Source organism: Bombus affinis, chromosome 3 (assembly GCF_024516045.1).
Source record: "Bombus affinis isolate iyBomAffi1 chromosome 3, iyBomAffi1.2, whole genome shotgun sequence".
NCBI classification, from domain to species: Eukaryota; Metazoa; Arthropoda; class Insecta; order Hymenoptera; family Apidae; genus Bombus; species Bombus affinis.
The window spans coordinates 16,541,006-16,563,992 of record NC_066346.1 but is presented as its reverse complement, the minus strand read 5'-3'; the positions used below and the strand labels follow the sequence as shown (position 1 = coordinate 16,563,992).

The window sequence follows — 22,987 nt, the reverse complement described above, 5'->3', positions numbered from 1 at the left end:
ATATATGGCATAGAATTTGTATTATGAGATCGAAATGGAAAATACTTTTAGTTCGAAGGTTTGATTAAAATTCAAATTTCATTGTGCTTGACGAATTTCCATCGATCGTAGAATATACAGCTAAAACATCGATGTAACATCGAAAGTCAAGCAATATTCTACTTTCTCGTTTCGCTTGTTATCGTCATATACAGCCTCGTAATATTTTTAAAACCATAGGACACATATAAATGAGATATAAATACGTAAGTGCGTTATTAAATCGAAATGGCAAGTACTTTCGGCTCGGATATCGATCAAAATAATATTGAGAGTGAAATGCAAGCTATGTGTATCACGCGTTATTTCAGCGCGAAGTCAGACGAAGCAGGGAATTGTTTTGACGGAAAAGTAATAAAAATTGGTTCAAGTTCGTGGAATTTTCCTTCCGATGCCAAAATACCTGATGGAAATATCTACGTTAAATTTTTGAGATTCGAAGCTTAGCGAAAGAAATAATTTGATTCTAACGACAAGTTCTTCGTGTATCATAATCTTTCATAAGTAGATTAAAACGAGTATTATTTAACAAATTGTATATTCGATGATATACATTTGATTTGTATAAATCGGTTTCGTTCGACAACTTAAATTCGAATATACAGGATTCTTTATTTTCGAGAAGATCGCGTTTGAAAATTTACCAAGCGTACTAGAACATGGCTAATTCTGGACCGAAGAGGAGTAAACAATCGACAGGACGCTATTCTACGTGTGAAAATAAACTGAGAATGTGGAACAAAATTTATTCGCAAGACGCATTGTTTTCAAGAAAAATACATTTTTTTAATTTATCACGTAATGAGCCAAGTTCAAGTATACTTGGTAGGCAAATTTTCAATCTTGGAATCTCTTGAATACGAAGCGTCCTACGAACAAATTTTCCTCTATATTTCCCTGCCATTTTCTCTTTTCTCTTTATAATAAATATATTTCGATAAATTTATAATTATCGTTTCTTACTTTTACAGCGTGTCATACGAACGATACATAAACATAACAATCTATAATTTTCTGACTATCTAACAAGTCCACCTGCTATTTGTTTCTATTAAATTTCTATATATACATATTATTATAAATTTTCAAATTATTTAATTATGCAAGAGCAAGATCTTGAAAAAAATTAATCGAAAACGTAAGACGGAGCTGGTCCCGTTTCGTTTGATAAAACTGACATCTCATATACGACCTGAGGCATTCTACGAGCTTGGCGCAGGTTTAATAGAAATGTTCGGTAAATATGGACACAGATAGCGAATGTTACTTGTATAAACATTCACTCTGATCGAGAACTAAAAAATCTGGAATTTTCTGCTCTTGTGCTGAATTACAGTGGTTCGCGAAAATATTTGAATATCCCTGCAAACTCCTTGTGGACATATTATTAAGAATATCTTGATATCCTATCGATACTGTGACAAGATTAACGTATTATTACAATTTCAAACGAGTATAACAATGTATGTAAGAGTCGCAGGACATTTACTGCAATTAATTGTATGTTTGAGACTACTACTAATGTTGTATACTAATTTTTCGTTAAGCATATGTTTGCAATAAATGCCTTGCAACCTCTATATATATATATATATATATCGAATTGGTTTCAAATTTTCCATAATGTATTAATAACAAGAGTTCTGTAGAAAACGTTCGAATAATGTATTCAATTACACGTAATTGATATTGCCTATTTAATATAATCGGAGAAATAGTCTCATTCATTTCATAGTCAATTCATTTTAAGAATTAGCGAGAATACGAGTACGTAATAGGAACTTTAATAATCCCAGAATCCCATAGGCAAGTAAAAAGAAATAATTTAATTGAATTTGCTTTAGTTCAACTTTATTTCTATTTCTTATTTAATGCAATTCTATTTTATTTAATTTTAATTTCCATTTTTCTTTCGTTTTATTAATAATTTAATATAATCCTAACTCAATAACATAAATCATATAAAAAAGGATATATAAATAAATCGGTACAATACGATGCAAGCTAAATTTATGTACCAAAACTTTGACCACACCTTATAGATACGATAACTAATTGGAAATTAAGTAAAAACTACTTGTGATAACCCGCATTGCTTGTCGGGTTGGAGGAGATATTCAATCAACAAATAATTTCGCTACGTTCGAAATCTTCTCGCTCCTTAATCCATTTTCTTTCTGATTACAGTAAACAGCATTAATTCCGTTCTCGATTAATTAATCTTATCAGTAGTATACTTATAGCATTCTATAAAACATTAAATAAGTGACATTTAAGTTAAAAAATTATTTGCATATTATTATTTATACACTTTTGTTTGCATATATCATTATAAATATTAATGGAATAAACTAATAGGACAACATATTTCTTAAACAAATGGAAAAATGAAAAGTCGATGGATTTTCATTTAACAAGCGTGTATCATTTGTAGCATTATGACAACTTCGCGATCCATTTGCTCAACAAGTACTATCTTCAATAACTAAATCCTTTTAAATTAGTTAAACCTTCAGTGTCCTATTTTCCTATTCACTAAACGACATTTTTAATACGAATCAATTCGTTTCGCTAAAGGCACTAAAAATTGATTATTAAAATAGAACTATACATTTTATATATTTTACACTAGTTCTCGTTGTCATATGATTACAATAACTTTAATGAATAAACGATCCTAAACAGTAACAGCATAAACGAGCTTATCTCAAGTATATCAATATTATACCAATATGTAGAAGTTTATATTTCCAAAATACCTGTCTTTAAAAGTAAGATAATAGCAAACAAGGCAGTAAATAAAGTAAACGATCGTATTGCTCAACAGTCTTAACAAATAAAGCAACGATGCTAAAAGTAACAAAAATTGCTCCATAGCATATGTCCTCACAATTAAATTACGAATTAAAAAGGAGAATAGGAGTAAAATTAACAAATCGAATGTAAGCAAATGAAAGAATCATTCTGTATTATGTTTCCCTCGCTAGTGGCGGGATATTCAAACTTTTAATAATGATAGCGACTCTTCAATCAAGAAATCACACATCCAAAAACTTTTACCTCGTAATAACGGTATTATTATACCATCGAATAAGTAAAAAATTAACACTCACCAAGAAAACGGTATAAGCAACGAAGATTTACAGCTTGGCCTTCGCGAGACAATAGTGGTGGTTGGCGCCAGACAAGTGGTCGAGAAGAGTATGCCCTACTGCACAGTCATAGGCATAGATCGTGTACCCGAATTCGAACGACCTCCGTGATACATTTCTTGCGCTACGCGAATAGGTGCACCTGTTTGCGTGCCACTTAATATCGCGTACGCACGAAACAGCTCGAGAATTATCCACGAATTCTACGAATTCGCAGTTACTAATCGCTTACCAAACGTCGATTATGTCGTTAGCGCTTGAAAAGACATTCGAATGTAATTGTTGCAAAAGATAAAGGAGCTTTGTAAAATAGACGATCCAATTCCTATCGCGTTCACAGTCGAAGCGGTACTGTGAGGCTCGTTGCGACCCGGCGTCCCCTTCTACGATCGACCCCCGAGCTCAATAGCCAATCAGCGTTACGCATTCTCCAACGTTCAAAATCCTTCCGTTGGATCCACGGACGGCCGATGTCAGTTATGTGAGGGGGTGGAAAGCACTTTTGGCGGTATCACGTGTTGCTTCGCTGTAAACATGGACGATCTGGATTTAATTCAATTATCCAAAGCGAGAGAAACGGCGTTTGAGTGGTGGCGCGAAAATTACCGATTTCGTTGCGCATATTGACAAAGTTATGGCGAGGGATCTGTATGGTATGTACTATATAGCTTTTCTCGCGGGCTATGTTTCTTTATATTGTATATCGAAGTACGCACCTAGCGTTTCAAGAGAAGCTTTGCATGCCTTGTATAACTTGAACTGTAGTTTAGATTTACAACTTTACTTTAGTCTTTATGTTTTCTTACTTTTCAAGAGGTAATCTGCGATACTTGTAAATAGATACTACATATATATGTCGCGTCGGCGTTAAGATTAGAGTTAGGGTTAAAGGCGTGAAACGAATCCCTATTGGCGCTAGACGTGATCATTGTGCAATAGAGGAGATATTTACTAGTGCAAATATGACTATGATGGAATTGGACAAGTAATCGCGATAATTAGATACTCGAGAAGCTAATGACAATGATCCTAGGCTCAATAACGAATCCGCGGTCAACGGGATGACGAACTTTACCCTTCGTTAGCGTCTAAGTTACACTGTACGTTAGAGAAAGGGGCAATTATTACGTATACGAAAGACAGGTCGATTACTGATGAGATCGCACTAGAGAGTGACTCTCCGTCGCGGTGACGCTGTCGAAGAATACTATGATGGGTGTGCCTAAGGGCACGAGATCATCGGATTCGCGGAGAAAAGTCTTCGTTCGAAGGGTGAGGGAAATTGACGTTGCTGTTAATTGGTCAATTTCCATGTTGGTGGTTAGAGAAAGATATTAGCTGTCCTTGGGGAAAGTTGCTAGCGAGAAGCGTCGTTCGTGGAAGGATAGATTTCTCTTATCTTCCCGTAGTTGGGGCACAGGCCATTTGTCTATTTGAGAGACTTTGTGTAATTGAAATTTAATTTTCGTAGCGGGTCCTCGCCCAGCTAAACATATACTGTGAAGATGCGTTGGCATCTGGCAATCGTCTTACCCGAAGGACAAAGCCTGCGTGTGGCGAGCCACGGGACAGAAATCGTTGAAATGTTTACCGTCTTGCCCTGTCCCAAGTATTTCTTTTAAGGAGAGCTATAGAATTACTTCATGCCTTTGTTAGACAAAACGTTCATCCCTTTGACCGCGGCTACGTTCGGCGACTGATTGTCGCCTCGAGCCCGAGCTCACTATCATAAATCTCAAATAAATACAGTCGGATCGAATGACAACAGTTTCTTAATACGGCTATGGTGAAATCTAAATTACAATACTAGGGGTCTTCCCAAAGTTCCAAAGGGAATGTTCCGGTGTTCTTTGATCTCCGACACGGCCATTCTGACTATCACACGTCCTCGGGTGGATCTAAAATATTGGGTTCTCCCAACATTAGACTTGATATAACTAATATTTTACTCCTTTATAGTTTAGCTAAATTATATTACACTAGTTTATTTATGGTTTAACTAACTGTCCAAATAGGTCAAGGGCCCAGGTTAACAACAAAAATTTCGATCGGACGTTCAATGATAAAGTAGGGAAGAAAAAAAAACACAAAAGTCAGTAGCATTATGATTGGTATTCAAAGCGCCAGTTGCATTTTGTGAGTTACCAGTCAGACCGTAATGACATGACATCATTTTCGATTTCGTACACGGACGAGTCTCAGTTTGTTGGATCATATTACCGCACTGGGCGTGTGTGGAGACACTGAGTGCGGGTGCATTGACGTAATAGGTGTGTATGGAGACACTGAATGCGAGTGCAGTGTATGGGGACACTGGACACGAGTGCATTGATGTAATAGGCGTATATGGAGACACTGAATGCGAGTGCAGTGTATGGAGACACTGAACACGAGTGCATTGATGTAATAGGCGTGTATGGAGACACTGAACACGAGTGCATTGATGTAATAGGCGTGTATGGAAACACTGAATGCTAGTGTGTGGTCACACTAGGCTTATGTGGGAATATCGAATGCTAGTGTGTGGTCGCACTAGGCTTGTGTGGAAATATCGAATGCTAGTGTATGGTCGCACTAGGCTTGTGTGGAAATATCGAATGCTAGTGTGTGGTCGCACTAGGCTTGTGTGGAAATATCGAATGCTAGTGTGTGGTCGCACTAGGCTTGTGTGGAAATATCGAATGTTAGTGTGTGGTCGCACTAGGCTTGTGTGCTAGTGTATGGTAACACTAGGCTTGTGTGTGGAAACACTGTGTTACATGTCATGGTCATAGTGTTAATGATCCTCTGAGATCGGTGTAGTCATATCGTCATTGTCACTGCCATTGTCATCACTACAGACGTCCAACTCAGCAGGAACGCAACTATTCGGCATTTTTCTTAATCTGTCATGACTGTATTTATACGATCGTTTGCCGTCTAATATCTTTAAAGTATATCTATCCCCTTCCAAAATCTCTGCTATTACGAATGGGCCCCTAAATTTTGGATCTAACTTGATTTGGTTTCTTTCCTCGATTTTGCGCAATACGAAATCACCGACATTAAACCTAACCACTTTAGCTTTGGTGTTATCGAATCTTTCTTTGTCGTGTTTGGCGCTACTTGCTATATTTTTTTGTCGCCTGTTGTCTTACATCGGAGATGTCTATTCCTCTTTCTTCAACGCTATCAGGTAGCAACAAGTCGTACGGTCTTGCTGTCCTACCGATTAGTAGTTCCAGTGGGCTCGCCTTAGTCACGCGGTTGGTGGTGCAATTCAGGGCCAATTGTATCTCCCCAATCGCGTCTTGCCATGACCGCCCGGTCGTCTCTACTACCGTGAACATATTTTCAATGTACGCATAACACGCTCTACCTGTCTATTGGCTCTACTAGCACCGGTCGCTATCAAGCGAACTTTAATTCGTTTGCTTTCGCAGAATTCTCGAAATTCTTTACCCTTAGAACATCTTTCCTGATCTGCTATTATCGGCAGGGACTTCCGAATAAAAATATAGCGGATTTAAGCGCTTTAATGGTGTTACGGGAATCTATCTTACGATTATGATGCAGGTATACGAATTTAGTGAGCACGTTGATCAAAACAATGACGTACTCCTTTGAATCGCTTTTACCACTCAACTTGCCTGTTATGTCCATGTGGACCGTATGCCAGGGTATGCTGGTCTTAGGTATAGGATGTAGTTCGGCTTGTATCTTACCTGAACTAGCTGTCGAAACTTGACAAGCATGACAGTTCTCAATGAATCGGCGAACGTACTTCGCCATCCCTTCGAACCAGTAATACTCGTATAGTTTCTCGAGCGTTTTCTCCCAACCTAAGTGCATAATTGACTGGTGCACATGGTTAATAACAGACTATCTAAAACCTCTTAGGACTATAGGTAAACAGAGAGTCCTGTCTTTTCTTTGTATCCTACGGTAAAGAGTACCGGACCGTAATTAGTATGTATTCGCGGTGTCTTCCGCGAGCTCATCGTTTTGCAATTCCTTGACGACTTCCAAGGTTTGAGAATCACGACGTTGTTCGGCTAGTAGCCAGTCTTCCGATATTTCGGCCAGATTGATTTCTTTCTCCCCAATTTTATCAATTTTACGGTGGTCTAAGTCTACGGGGTTTCGCAAGAAGAAATCTACGTAGGCCGTCCGTTTACTTTCCAGGTACAAAATGTCATAAAAACAAAAGTCTGCAAGTAGGCCCATCACCTATGGGCCCTGTCATTTAAATGTACTCTATTACTCGACGCTTTCGACGAGTTGCAATCCGCGACGACAAGAAATTCCCCTCCATGTAGATAGTGACGGAAATGCTCGACTGCGTTTACGACTGCTATCGTCTCTAGTTCGTAGGAATTATACCTAGATTCCGCGAGGGTAGTTCTTTTGCTGTAATACTCTATTACTTTGCCTTTACCTTCAACTTGATGCGTCGAAATCGCCCCGTAACTCTCCGAGCTAGCGTCAGTATGTAGTTCTATCGGATAATTGGGGTCGAATATCATTAACACCGGCGCGTCGATCAGGGCGGAAACTCCCTGTTTTATTTTCTCGTGCCTATCTGTCCAAGTTATATTTCTGTTATCTGAGATGAGCGCATACAGGGGTTTCATCACCTGTGAGAATTTAGGGATGAACTTTCGGAAGTACGAAGCTAACCCTATGAACTGCCTGAACTGTGTGACGGCCGTTGGCACAGGTAAAGAACTTAAGGTGTGTATTTTACCCGGGTTGGGACGAACTTCTTCGTTATGAATTACATATCTCAAATAGAGCACCGATGTTTTTAGAAAAGAACATTTCGCAAAGTTAACAGAGAATCCTGCCTTTACGAGGATATCTAATACTGTGTTCAATCTTCCTAAAGCTTGATCTATCGAGTCGGCAATAATTAGAACGTTATCGAAATAAATAACAACGTACGAATGAGCGAGGTCGCCTAGGACCTTGCGAATGGCCCTCCGAAAGACGGACGGTGCAATTTTTTTCAGTTCAAACGGCATCGTCATCTACTCATATTGTCTGTCGGGGGTAACGAACGCTGTATACTCCGCTGAATTAGGATAAATAGGAATTTGGTGAAACCCGCTGGCCATATCCAGGCTAATAAAATATCTCGCCTCTTGCAATCTCGCGACTTGATCCGCAATAAGGAGTAAAGGGTACCGATCCGAGACGGTACTTTGATTTAGCTCTCGGGGATCCACTCGTAATCTATCTGAGCCGTTTTCTTCTTCACGAGTTACGTAGGGCTCGCGAATGGCGAATTACTAGGCCTTATGATCTTTGCTTTAATTAAAACGCTTGTTTTCTCACGTACTGCTCTTCGGTCCTCCTCGCTAAGTCTATAAGAACTTCCTCGTACGGTGATGTTAGGATCAATTATCGTATTTCTAACCGGCCTGTATTTACACGTATACGTAGGAAACCCGTAACGAATGAATCTTTGAATTTGTCGAGAAGAGAAATTGATCGACTCTTATTATTACCATGTACATCAGTGTCAGCTTCATTAACGACGATCTCGTTTGCAGTGGTTTCATTACAGACATTAATTATTTTCGTTTTACACATAGCGAGGCTATTTTGTGTAAATGTTACGTCAAAACCCAGACTTAGAGTTCCGCAACTAATCGCGATATCATATTTTAGATAACTATCAGCAAGGACATGAGAAATTATCTTCGATGTAAAAATCATTAATACACACGATGAACAAATGGGAGGCGTATGTTTAATACAGGTATTTCCTACTCCTCGCATTACCAATATGTCAGTCATTCTTTTGCCAGAAATCTCGAGGCCACGGACTCTTTAATTAGTGAACGCTCGGCTCCCGAATCGGAGTAAAATGGAAACGACTCACCCAGATGACTTGATCTACCCGATGATGCTTCCAGTACGTAGAAGTCGACTCGCCACTCGTTATTGTTTCCTTTCATAATCAGGTTGACAGCTGCGCCCCATGCAGCGGGGTCGGAACGTGCGATTTTAAGGGTTAAAACGTGGTAGCGAAAACTTGTTAGGTTTCACACTCGATTTTGCACTAGCGACTGGATTACTCGCGCACGATGGTCGTAAGTTCTAACACTGTTATAATCGGCACTGATCCCACTTCTGATGTCGGGTCGGCGTTAAGATTAGAGTTAGGGTTAAAGGCGTGAAACGAATACCTATTGGCGCTAGACGTCATCATTGTGCAATAGAGGAGATATTTACTAGTGCAAATATGACTATGATGGAATTGGACAAGTAATCGCGATAATTAAATACTCGAGAAGCTAATGACAATGATCCTAGGCTCAATAACGAATCCGCGGTCAACGGGATGATGAACTTTACCCTTCGTTAGCGTCTAAGTTACACTGTATGTTAGAGCAAGGGGCAATTATTACGTATACGAAAGACAGGTCGATTGCCGATGAGATCGCACTAGAGAGAGTGGCTCTCCGTCGCGGTGACGCTGTCGAAGAAATCTATGATGGGTGTGCCTAAGGGCACGATCATGAGAGTGCCAAGAGATCATCGGATTCGCGGAGAAAAGTCTTCGTTCGAAGGGTGAGGGAAATTGACGTTGCTGTTAATTGGTCAATTTCCATGTTGGTGGTTAGAGAAAGATATTAGCTGTCCTTGGGAAAAGTTGCTAGCGGGAAGCGTCGTTCGTGGAAGGATAGATTTCTCTTATCTTCCCGTAGTTGGAGCATAGGCTATTTGTCTAGTTGAAAGACTTTGTATAATTGAAACTTAATATTCGTAGCGGGTCCTCGCCCAGCTAAACATATACTGTGAAGATGCGTTGGCATCTGGCAATCATCTTACCCGAAGGACAAAGTCTGCGTGTGGCGAGCCACGGGGCAGAAACCATTGAAATGTTTACCGTCGTGCCCTGTCCCAAGTATTTCTTTTAAGAAGAGCTATAGAATTAATTCATGCCTTTGTTAGACAAAACGATCATCCCTTTGACCGCGGCTACGTTCGGCGACTGATTGTCGTCTCGAGCCCGAGCTCACTATCATAAATCTCAAATAAATACAGTCGGATCGAATGACAACAGTTTCTTAATACGGCTATGGTGAAATCTAAATTTCAATACTAGGGGTCTTCCCAAAGTTCCAAAGGGAAGGTTCCGGTGTTCTGTCATCTCCGACATATATATATTATTATAATGACTTATTTTAATAATGACTTAATTTGTATAGTAAAAACAGCTAAAATCTCATGTAAGATTGTTGGGATGTTACGTGATATTTCTGTTGCATCATTGATTATCGTTATACTTTGAAAAATAATTAAGGAAGCGAACAATGCGTGGACGATTATGGCAGTTTTATTAATAAACGAACGTTTAATAGAGAATATGGATTTACTGGATAAATAAATGTTTCATTAAATGTAACTGTTACGTGCAGAATAATATGTTGTTACATGTATGAACTAAAGTTGATGTAATACTCATATTATATTTATGGTTTCAAAGAATTAATAAAATCTGCTGAGATTCAAACGTATGCTCTCCCTTTTATTCTATGAGATTTAAACATTTAGAAGATTTTATGAAAATGCACTAAACAATCAGAAGCATCTGTTTCTCCTTTTTTTTTTTTTTTTTTAATATGTTCATTGCCACGCGATTTTTATACATTATTTTGACTTGGATAGATAGATTAAAGCATACCATACCAAGACATTTTATTCTTGCAAAATATTCTAGTCTATTTGCGTACCTAAACACCTAAACACCTAAACACTCAACGTGTTGAAGAATTAAATTTGAGATTTAAAGTGCCACAATCTCAATGACTATATCTACTTTCATGCGAGTACCGATATAGTTTACCAGAAAATTACAAATATGTATCATTTTAATATGAATATAAATAGAAGCATCTGTTTCTCCTTCTTTTTTTTTTTTTTTTTTAAACATGTTGATTGCCACGCGATTTTTATACTTATTTTGACTTGGATAGATAGATTAAAGCGTACCATACCAAGACATTTCATTCTTGCAAAATATTATAGTCTGTTTGCGTACGTGCTCATAATCTTGGCTGATAATCGCCATTCGCTATATACATCGTTGGTATCGACATCAAAGGATTAACACAGACAAATACACAATCCATACAATCCGATTTGATTGATTTTAGATCTTGCATCAAACAGATCTCTATATAAACAGATAATTTCTGATTCTAAACATTTGTATTACGTTCATCTAATTATTAGGATATTAGATATATTATAAAGGAAGATATTATGTATTAAATAATCTGCCTCTTTTTCCGCTTTCAAATCCTCTACAAACGCCTTTTATAGTCGTTCAACTTTTCAGCTCACAGAAAAGAACATTACGCGTATTCCTAGCAATCGCCCAAAGACTCGAACGTGTGCTTCGATAAAGCTCGCTTAACTTTCATCGACACATCGATAACTTTGCGTTCCAAGATGTTATTACGCCCTAGAATCCCTAACATAATTTTAGAACCAGAATTTCTGTACAAAACAATTCCATCGCTTTGTCACGCTTAACGGCTCAATCATCGAAACATGTATCATAACGCACGAATTATGATAAAAAAGAAACTGTCTTTCGAATAAAAGCAATCCGTTTGCCAGGTGCGCTTAAGGATGTACAGGACGTCGACGGAGCAAGTGTACGAAATACAGCCGCTGGAGGGTAACAGTTCCGCTCAAAGTTACACTCAACAGCCGAAACAACGATTCTCTGAAATGCCTACTCCGTCGGTTTCGCCGACGTCTTCTCTCCGAAAGCGCGTCTCGGAACTGCCAAGAGCCGCGAGTGCATCCGTTTCCGGTGCTGCGGGCATTGTCTGCTCTAATACGGATCTGATATCGATCGTAAGCTCGTTAGCGTCTTCCGCGATGGAAATCAACCGATGCGGCGAGGAAGCGCCGAGTTCCCGGGACGATAGCAAATCAAACTGGCCCGGAAAAACGACCGAACAGAAAGGAAGTCGATCGAAGAGCTTCCGTTCCAATAGCTTCGACGTGTCGACATTGCACGGAGCTAAAAGTAAGCTTAGCGGATCCTCGAAAGCCGCTATTTCGACCTTTATGGCACCGTCGAATTGGTTCAGGAAGAGACACCAACCGATGTCGAAGAAGCCGAAAGATTTAGTAACGGCCAGTTTAAGTCTCAAGTTCGATAAATCGAAGGTAGTGAAGGCGATGAAGGAAACGTTGGGTAAAAAGTCCCCTAATAGCGAGGTCAAACACAAAGTCGTATGGGACAACACTAGTGGAACCAAAGTGGATGCTCAGCTAAGTTGTATTTCTCGTTACGATATCGTTTCTTGTTTAAGAGCCATCGTAGGTGAAAGGAGGAATGCAAGAACGCACATAATACGCAAAAATCTATGGCAGATTCAAAGTACAGTACTCGTTGTGATATTCGGTAAAGATAATAAGTTCTCCTATGGAGATCTCATTTTTCAAATTATTCTCGTAAAAGTACGTATTTGCATAAATAAATAGCACACGGTCTCTGCGTAAATACCCAGGCCAGTTATAAATATTTCAGTTTGCCAACGATATCCCAACATGTGGGACACTCACATGTGTGCTACTTCGTGAGCGATGATAAAGGTGCTGGTCAAGCCTTCGTCTCGATTGAACGCGCACGATCTCGCGGGATAGCATACTCCTGACACAGGTGCGTAACCGGAAGGACCTCCTATATCTAATCGCGTCAACCATACAGCAACATCGTGATTTACGTCCTTCGAGGACAGCATCTTTCTGTTCCATTTGTTCACGTTCTCGAGAGATCGTCTGGCATCGCCACGGCGGACCTACGACAATTTATTAATATTTTCTTAATAAAAGCTAGCAAATATTACGAATATATTATATTTATTATTACATCATGCATTATATACTATATATAAATATTCGTCAATGATAATAAATATATGTGCAAGTAATCGTGTTGTTGATTGTAATCAAATGTAACTTGTAACGCTATTAGTATTTTAATCTTCCTGAAAAATGTTGAAATGTTGATTCAACAGCAGAGAAGAATAGCAGAAAAAGAAAAGTAAAAGGAATCGCAAGTGTCGTATATCAATGATATTATCATAGGTCTATAACATTAAATTAAGATTCTTAAGAGATGAAAAAGGTTTAATAGTCGATTATACAGATATTTCGGATACACGATAAATGCGAGGTTTGTCAATGATCCGTGAAAATTGTTTGTTTGGAAATTTGTTTCCAAGGGATCGTTCACGGTTGTCCAATTTAACAAAATGGAACTCGTTGCATTTTATCGATCTAGAACGTCATGCGCAGATATTTTGACCTATATAATTTATATACCATACACTGTACAGATAAGTAGAAAATAAAATAATTGACACTCGCATATGCGTATCTCAGATAGTTACTACTTTAGTTAAATGATTTAATTTAATGGAAATCGCTTACCATAACGTCTCGTTTTTCCGCGTATAAAATCATTCGTACGATCACTAGAATCATGTTGGATTCGAGCGATGGGTCCATGTAAATTGCACTGACCTAGGATTAAAATACGTACGAAAATGTAACAGGCGTTAAAACAGTATTACAGCCTTACAAATAAATTATTATTCAAAACTCTCGTAAATACATCGTATCTTATATAATTTTCCTAAAAAATTAATTTTATTCGTTATATTTATCTTAGGAAATGTACGTTATTAATCTCAACAGCATTGGAAAACCAATTACCGAATGGCTGAAATTAATCGATTACAAAATTCCATTACGGATAAATTATTCGCTGAACTTTTTAAAAGATACGTGTAAGCTTTGAACAGTGTAAACAGAAAATACAGAGATACGCATAACTCTGCCCTATGTTTCCCGGTTGCTTGCGTACATATGTAGGAGGAGGTATTCTATATCTAAGTATAATAACAGAATTTCGTTTGGTATTACTTACGATGTTTAAAAGAGCCAAGATATATTGCTGTACTCGAATTCCATGAAAATCTACCACGGAGTAATCAGCAGCTATTCCAAGCTCTAGCCATCGTGGCGGCGAATCCTTAGCAGCTGGTCTTTTCTCTATGAAATGACTTATCTTAGAAATCGACTTATCTTCCACGAAATTAGAAAGTCTACTCGACTCGACTTGATAGCTTAAACGCATGATTATTAAAAGCATAAATTAATATCTACGAGCAAGTATTCGTGGAATAATTATTATGATATAAATAATTATTTCAAAAGTATAATTTCAAAAATATCAATTCGGTATCACCGTGAATTTCATCCTGCAAATTTCTTTAAAATTCTTGACAAATTTTGGTAAACGTATTCCTCCAGCAAATTTTTCTATTTTTCTATTTTTTTACATTAAATTAGGCAAGATAGATAAAGATTCGTGCAATGGACAATATACATATGTGTAATAGACAGGGAATAATAAAATAAATTAAAAACAGCGAAATATAGATGAACGTGTAGAAGATCAAGCGAGAGTGGAACGCAATAGGGAGAATAATTGTAAACCGAGTTCCTTTTAAGGCTGAAGATAAGCTATTCTTATATTACATGCTGTTATTATTACTTTTGTACACGATAGATTGGAATATCAGTACAATTTCTTTCTTTCAGTAATATTCGATGATTCGTTAATTTATTAACCGCTATATTGTACGTGGTAAGTAGAAAAGCAACGATTGTACAAGAATGGCATTTGGAAAAATATTTGACTTACTTTATAATCTGTTCCTTTGCCATTTAGGACCAGAGAAGTATCCAATTTCCTCGGGATTTGTTATTTTATATAGGTTGGGGTTGATAATCAATCTCGGATCCACTCGGATTGGTTATCACACCTTTTATTTTCTCTCTTATACAAAACACCAAATCACACAGCAAACGTCTAAACTCTCCCAATGCGTCTTAGCAATTAAGGCGTGGTCGACTCCTATGACAAAAGAGCGTCGTAAGGAGTCGTACCAACATAACCCTAGTAACCTTTTAGTAACTAGCGGTCATACCAACTGAGCATTTCTCAACAGGATTTACGTCGATCGATAATTCTTGCACTATTGTATCGTTGTATTCTGTGGAGACATCGTCTTTTTCATCGTACAGAGTCAATTTCTCAGCTTCTGGGTATTCCACGTCGAAGACGTCACCGGAAAGATTATAAAATCCCTGAACATCGTGGCTTAAGGAATCGCGTTTGCTTCGTTTCGACTTTCTCTTACTTTCTTCAACTTCAAATTTATTCGATTTCCCTGTAACCGAATTATCAACGTTTTACCACGTTTGCCTGTCTTATCTTCGCTATTCTCGTTACGGATAAAATGAAAAAATAGTTGCAAAATTTCTGAAATTGTAAATACGACCAGACTGGGACGTATCAACGACATATACGGTGTCACAAAATTGTGACAAGTCAATATTCCAGTTGTTAGTTTGTTGAATTTACGCCACCGCTGATTAAACGTATCACGCTTTAATAGAAAATTCAATTTCCCAGCGGGGAAAATGGAATTTTGCGCTAATTAAAGTATTGCGCTTTTGTACAAAATTCCATTGTTTTCTGTTGCCCGCGAAAATGCAATTTTACGACGGACATTTCAGACAAATTTCCATCAGACGGCTTTCCATCCGTAAAAAAGAATGCTATCTATAAAAATGTCAATGGAAATTGATCAAAGTAACGTCAAACAAACCCGTTTAAACAGCGAGGTAAATAGACCAATTGCTTTTAACAAAACCTGTATCGTTGCTCTTAACCGTTTCACTTTTAAATATCAATCGGCGCTGTTCCTCATTAAAATTTCGATTTAAATCGAACGAGAAATACAGCGTAACACTTGGAATTTTCTATCGTTTCTCAACCATACTTCGAACATTTACGTCGCATTCTTCGATTCATAGGATCGCGATGTTGGATTCTTCGATTTCGATACAAAAACGTTTCACAGCTTTCGACGCGGGCAATTTAATTAAGAGAACAAATAATTTGTTTATAAACTGCCAATTACGTGCCTTGAATTTCCGATATATGCAATAAATTTCATTGCTACTTGACCTAAGTGGGTCATAAAGTTGCAACCGTGTAAACCGTGCCACGTAATTTTATTGCATTCAATTTTCCACGTTTCCAACAATTTATCAAATTAGAATTTATCCGCGCATCGTACGAAATTTTTCATAAAAATTGATTAATAATAGTAGATATATAGCTCCTCGTATTCGTAAAACAGATTTTTAATCTGTAAACAACGAGTCGTGGTAATTACGATACGATCGATTTTCAACTTAGCAAAATTTGTTTCCATTTAACATTCACATCCAGATTGTATTTCCTTTGTAATAAATTAATTATATAATTAAATAAATTTATTATTCGAACCGATATTCAGATACAGTTCGAGTATACTTGATAAATTTTCAGACTCGATTCTCCAAGTCGAAAATGAGAACGTTTTATCCTATACTTTTTCTTCATTTTTCCACAAGGATTCGCGTTGTTCTCGCTTTCAGACGTTGTTCCGTTGCATCCTGTATATACTGTATATACTTGCATCCTGTATAGACAAATTGTAAGGAGTTGATTTACAGACAAGAAGAAGAAGAAGAAGGAAGAACTTTATATAATGTTCGTCAACGGACGTTTCTTTACAGAATTACAAACGAGTATCGTTCGTACGAAACAGGTAACGACGCGTTTTCCATCGCAGCGTGCAAAAGTTCGCTGTATTATCGCGTCAGCGCAGTTGCATGCTTTTTATCATGCGACAACAAGCCCGTGTCGTTAATAGCTACAATAATGATACAATGAATAATTATTATCTGGTATGTTTGATTGGTCGTTGGAGAACGTTGTCCGTGTGCTCGGATAGAAGCCTGACATCGATCAACGATGGGAGTAATACGATCTCGTACACACAGTTGCTAACAATTCGATCGAGTTGCAAAAACCGCGTGTTTTTACTCGTTGCGCTAGTTGTTCACGCGAACTCGCATCTCCAGAATAAACCTTCCGTTTTACAGTTGCGAAACCATAAATACAGAAAAGAAAACGCAGTTCTTGAAACTCTGACGAAACGCTGATAATACGGTCAATTGTCGCGTGCTGTGAAATGGAAAATTCGTCGTTACTTGTTTCATACGTACGATACTTGTTTGTAACTGTGGAAAAACGCGTTTATTGCCCAGCTTCGTACGACATGTTTTTCGGTAAATATTTACAAAGCGGACAATCTCGCCATATTCAACGGCTTTGAAATATGTTTGCCAAGGCTAATATTCCGAACAACTTTTTCCTGTAATACTCTTTACCGTCGCTCTGCTTTCCGCGATATCCGCAGCAATTTCTGTCTCGACGACAGCGATGATTTCGTAGTTTCGCTTTTCTCGATATCACTGCTAAAGCTTTTCCTACCTCGAATAACGACGCAAAGCTTCGTATGAATCGTATCTATCCTGTTACTTGATACGCGAATTTAATTCACGGTAGCCTCAGTGATGTTTCTTTCCTGTGCGAGTTGAAAATGATTATCAGAAATGCATATATATGTCGGGTTGGCGTTAAGATTAGAGTTAGGGTTAAAGGCGTGAAACGAATCCCTATTGGCGCTAGACGTGATCATTATGCAATAGAGGAGATATTTACTAGTGCAAATATGACTATGATGGAATTGGACAAGTAATCGCGATAATTAGATACTCGAGAAGCTAATGACAATGATCCTAGGCTCAATAACGAATCCGCGGTCAAAGGGATGACGAACTTTACCCTTCGTTAGCGTCTAAGTTACACTGTACGTTAGAGAAAGGGGCAATTATTACGTATACGAAAGACAGGTCGATTACTGATGAGATCGCACTAGAGAGTGACTCTCCGTCGCGGTGACGCTGTCGAAGAAAACTATGATGGGTGTGCCTAAGGGCACGAGATCATCGGATTCGCGGAGAAAAGTCTTCGTTCGAAGGGTGAGGGAAATTGACGTTGCTGTTAATTGGTCAATTTCCATGTTGGTGGTTAGAGAAAGATATTAGCTGTCCTTGGGGAAAGTTGCTAGCGAGAAGCGTCGTTCGTGGAAGGATAGATTTCTCTTATCTTCCCGTAGTTGGGGCACAGGCCATTTGTCTATTTGAGAGACTTTGTGTAATTGAAATTTAATATTCGTAGCGGGTCCTCGCCCAGCTAAACATATACTGTGAAGATGCGTTGGCATCTGGCAATCGTCTTACCCGAAGGACAAAGTCTGCGTGTGGCGAGCCACGGGACAGAAATCGTTGAAATGTTTACCGTCTTGCCCTGTCCCAAGTATTTCTTTTAAGGAGAGCTATAGAATTACTTCATGCCTTTGTTAGACAAAACGTTCATCCCTTTGACCGCGGCTACGTTCGGCGACTGATTGTCGCCTCGAGTCCGAGCTCACTATCATAAATCTCAAATAAATACAGTCGGATCGAATGACAACAGTTTCTTAATACGGCTATGGTGAAATCTAAATTACAATACTAGGGGTCTTCCCAAAGTTCCAAAGGGAAGGTTCCGGTGTTCTTTCATCTCCGACATATATATATGTCCGACATCTCCGACATATATATGTAAGGCTCCGACACCGGAGCCTTCCGTTGAAACCGGGGAAAAACCCCTAATATTGTAGTTTGGATTTCACCATAGCCGTAGTTAAACAATCACCGTCCTTCAGCCCGATTGTAATTGCCTGCAATCTATGAGAATGAGTTTGGGTTCGAGGTGACAACCAGTCACCGAACGTAGCCGCGGTCAAGGGACGAACGTTTTTCTAACAAAGTCATGAAAAAGTCTATAGCCCTCCATAAAAAGAAATAGTTGTAACGGCACTTGACAGTAAGCATACTAACGGTTTCTGTCTCATGGCTCGTCATAAGCAGACCCTATTCTATGGGTAGGTCGATTGCCGGTTGTCGAGACATATTCGCAAAACATCGACCCGTCATAAACCTTAAACCTTGATTAACGAAAATAGGCAAACAGTCTTTTCCGTGAAGGACACTTCCAAAGACTGACTAATTAACAACAACGGCAATTTCCCTCACTCTCTGAACGAAGACTTGTCTCCACGAATATAAAAGACCTGGTGTCGCTAGAGAGTGGGGCAGTTTTTCCTAGACAGTGTCATCGTGAGAGCTTCGAGTACGATTTCATCGACTAAGATATCATTTCGATAGAGTGCTTACTTCGCGGGCTAACTGAGAGTACCACCTAGGCGTTGCCTACGAGTAAAGAATAAAAGAGTCCCGTGGACTGCGGATTCGTTTCGAACCTAAGGTCATTATCACTAGTGCTACGAGTGCCTAATCTTGTTAATAAGTCTGTGCTAATAAACTCTCCATCGTATCACGGCAATGGCCAACCCTAATGAAAATTCATTAAACGCCCATCTCCTTAATCCTGACTTCTATCCGACATATATATAAATGTACGGACATCAACGTCCGAGACGTTCGTCCATGCCAAACGGTAACGCGTACAGGAAACATTTGTTCAAAATGACTTTGACTTTAGCTATATTTTCAAATTGGAATTAGCTAATGGTCGTTCGCTTTGTAAATGATTATTTCTTTTTCTTCTTTTTGCCTGCAGATTAAGCCCTTCCTGTTTGACAGTTTAAATTTATTAAATTAAATTTATTAAACCGAATATATATATGTCGGATTGAAGTCAGGATTATGGAGATGGGCGTTTAATGAATTTTCATTAGAATTAGCCATTGCCGTGATACAATGGAGAGTTTATTAGCACGGGCTTATTAACAAGATTACGCACTAGTGATGATGACCTTAGGTTCGAAACGAATCCGCGGTCACGGGATGGTAAACGTATGTTCTCGCACAGTTCAAGTCTAACTCTTTATTAACTAGATGTGATGTATTCGCTGGTTGTAAGGTGGCACTGTCATTCGTCGATGAGATCGTACGAAAGAATGACTCTCCGTCTCGACGATGTCGTCGAGGAAAACTATATTGGGTGGGTCTAAGGATATGAGATCCTCGGATTCGTCAAAGAAAGCTTTCGTTCCAAAGGAGAGGGAAATTAGCGCTGTTGCTAATTGGTCGATCTCCATATCGGCGTTTTGAAAGAGATGCTGGCCGCCCTTGAGGGGAGATTGTTGACGGGGGGCAACGCTCGTGGAGGATAGGTTTCTCCTATCTTCCCGTAGTTGCAACAAAGTCTATTTGACGGACTTCGCTTGACTAAATCTTAAGATCTATAGCGGGTCCTTACGTTAGCTAAACATACGCCATAAAGGCATGCCGACACCCGGCGATCATCTTACCCGAAGGACAAAATCTGCGTGTGGCGGGCCGCGGGATAGAAACTATTGAAGTATTTACTGCCACGTATCGCTACGACTATTTCTTTTAAGGAGAGGTATAGAGTTACTCTGTGCCTTTGTTAGATAAAACGTTCATCCCTTTGACCGCGGCTACGTTCGGCGACTGATTGTCGCCTCGAGCCCAAGCTCATGATCATAAATCTCGAACAATCGGAGCGGCATTCGTTTAATCCAAGTTACAGAGTTGCGGTATTCCCGCGAATCCAAGGAGGAGCTCCGGCGTTCTTTCATCTCCGACATATATATTCGTTTGTGCTACGATTACTCTCATACTCTATGTATGGTATTATCATATCGACGCTATCAGTTCTTACAGTATCACGATCAGAGTCAATTTTAGAATAGAAGAAGCAATTAACGGCGGATCGCAAAGTAAGAAGCTTATAACATAATTGGCAAGGAAGTCGGTAAATCGATCAACCAATCACCTACATCCAACCGTCTAACGAAAGATGAAAAGCCATCGCGATAACGATCCTTCTCACCTGCAGGATTTTCCGGATTCACAGACACGAAGCTCGAATTATTTCTGATCGACCACCACTTTTCGTTTTTCGGCTGAAACATCACATGCTGGCCATTCGTCAGCGGCTGAACGAAGAACGATCTCTGCCCGATCAACATCAAGGCGTACACTTCTTCTTCGCATATCGTCACAACGACGAAGGAACTCGCGTCTCCTTCCAAGCTGCCTTGTCGAAGATCGCAGTTCGCCTTGGCGTTACGTCGCTCGGACTTGGTTTTACCCTGGCGCACCCAATTCACGGTGAAATTCGACGACAGTATCAATCGATCGTTGGACATGGTCCTTAAGGTCCAGTTGCTGATCTCGAGGAACACCGGCTCTTGGTGGAGATACTCGCGCCAAGTTTCTCGGTCTTCGTGGGTCGATCTTCTGTTCCGCGCGCTCTCATTCGGGATCACTCGAGGGTAAACGATCTCGTACTCCTGCAAGCTTTGCAGAAAGTCGCTCATTCGCGACTTAGTAGCGATCGTGCCGAGCAGCCACGTGGCGAGGAGAAAACTGGGAAGTTTCGATCGCGTCATGTCTCGCGCGCTTTGATCGAAATTTCAATAGGATTTTCTGGCTACCCAAAACTCGCCAGGCATGCTCGTTCACTCGCAGACGTAGTTATCGCGATGAAAGCAGCTAATTCGCAGACCCGATATTCTCATTTCATTTCGCCGGTTCGTAACGCGTTCGAAACGCCGTGTCATATAGACGCGGATGCGACCATACTCTCGCGTTCTAACATTTTCAATGTCTCGCGCTTTATCACGTAGCTAGCGCGGAAGTAATACGAAGGTGAATCGTTGGTTTTAATACACAGGGTGTTGTTTAATCGATCGTATAATGGAGAAGGGAACGATTCTACGGTACACCAGAGATGAAATGAAATCATAGAATGCAGTGGTTTTGTAGGTAGTGCTTTATCGAAAAGATTAACCGTGAATATTTGCTCGACCTATTTATACCAAATTGATACAGAATCTTAAATTACAGACGAATCTTTCTCAATTTCCTTCGATCATCCTCTCTAGGCGTACGAAACTGCCTCGTTGAATTCGAACGTTTCTCGATTTCCTTCGACGTCTTTCAATTTCTTCTTTTTTCAATCGCCGTTCGCCTTCTCAAAGCTGTCTTCGAACAGAATTCTTAGAACGACTTCCAATTCCTTTCGATTCGTCCAATCGTTTAGCTTTACGAAACTGTTTCGCTAAACTCCTTTTTCCACTGTACTTGCGTATCGTAACAAACTCGTCGGCGGTAACTCGCGTCGATTAACGATTCACCACCAGTAAAGTAACCGGGAATGCAGCAAACTAGTAGTCGGTAGAACGAAGCGGAACGTAAGTGGAGCGAGCGATAAGAGCGATCGCGACAATCGCACGCCTCGCCCTGCGATTCCCACGCGAACGAATCATCAAATTCGAGCCAAAGATTCTCACTAACTCGAAGATTCGCGCCAGTATTTTCCACGCGCGCGTCACAGAAATTCGAACGACTTTCGCGAAAAGGACGGAAGGATAAGACGATCGATCGGATCTCGGGTCGATCGCGATACCCCCGGACAGAAGGTTTCGACGAAAAAGTGGAGTAGACGCGACGAAGGAGCGTCGTGCAGCAACTGGTGGCCAATTTATTCACCACGTGCCGTAGGAATTTACTTTTCTTTCGCGCAAGAACGATCCACCATCGGAGAAAGTAGAATATAATTAATTTCGATCTCGTGTCGATCGCGACGTTCCGGATGGAACGTTTCGCCGACGAGGTGGAATAAACGCGACGAAGGAGCGTCGTGCAGCAACCGGTGGCCAATTTTTCCACCACGTGGCACCACGTGGAAATTTAAACGTTTCCCATGAAAATGATGCACCATCGGTGAAAGTTAAATACGATAATTAATCGGTCGTCGAGTCGAACGTGATATT

At 39.6% G+C, this 22,987-nt stretch overlaps 4 protein-coding genes across 22 annotated transcripts in view; 1 reads left to right on the top strand and 3 right to left on the bottom strand.

Moving 5' to 3' along the window:
• Window positions 1-15,122, bottom strand: part of LOC126914786 (A disintegrin and metalloproteinase with thrombospondin motifs 3-like) — a 54,362-nt gene extending 39,240 nt beyond the window's left edge. Inside the window, exons 1-4 of one of the 2 annotated variants that reach the window (XM_050719203.1) lie at window positions 14,917-15,122; window positions 14,137-14,261; window positions 13,638-13,730; window positions 12,768-13,003 (exon numbers count right to left, since the gene is read on the bottom strand). In XM_050719203.1, the coding sequence (XP_050575160.1) occupies window positions 12,768-13,003; window positions 13,638-13,715 (314 nt within the window). In that variant the 5' untranslated portion in view covers window positions 13,716-13,730; window positions 14,137-14,261; window positions 14,917-15,122. Of the gene's footprint in view, window positions 1-12,767; window positions 13,004-13,637; window positions 13,731-14,136; window positions 14,262-14,916 lie in introns of those variants that run through there. The other variant, XM_050719204.1, reaches the window with a different exon arrangement.
• The window catches only part of LOC126914696 (uncharacterized), a 733,243-nt gene that overhangs the window by 135,110 nt on the left and 575,146 nt on the right, over window positions 1-22,987 (bottom strand). The window lies entirely within an intron of this gene.
• LOC126914788 (uncharacterized) overlaps window positions 1-22,987 on the top strand; it is a 415,880-nt gene that overhangs the window by 246,303 nt on the left and 146,590 nt on the right. The window lies entirely within an intron of this gene.
• Window positions 14,917-22,987, bottom strand: part of LOC126914740 (uncharacterized) — a 100,078-nt gene continuing 92,007 nt past the window's right edge. For 2 of the 3 annotated variants that reach the window (XM_050719126.1, XM_050719127.1), the window contains 2 exons: window positions 21,040-21,502; window positions 14,917-15,445 (listed from right to left, as the gene is read on the bottom strand). In XM_050719126.1, the coding sequence (XP_050575083.1) occupies window positions 15,183-15,445; window positions 21,040-21,358 (582 nt within the window). In that variant the 5' untranslated portion in view covers window positions 21,359-21,502 and the 3' untranslated portion in view covers window positions 14,917-15,182. Of the gene's footprint in view, window positions 15,446-21,039; window positions 21,798-22,987 lie in introns of those variants that run through there. The other variant, XM_050719125.1, reaches the window with a different exon arrangement.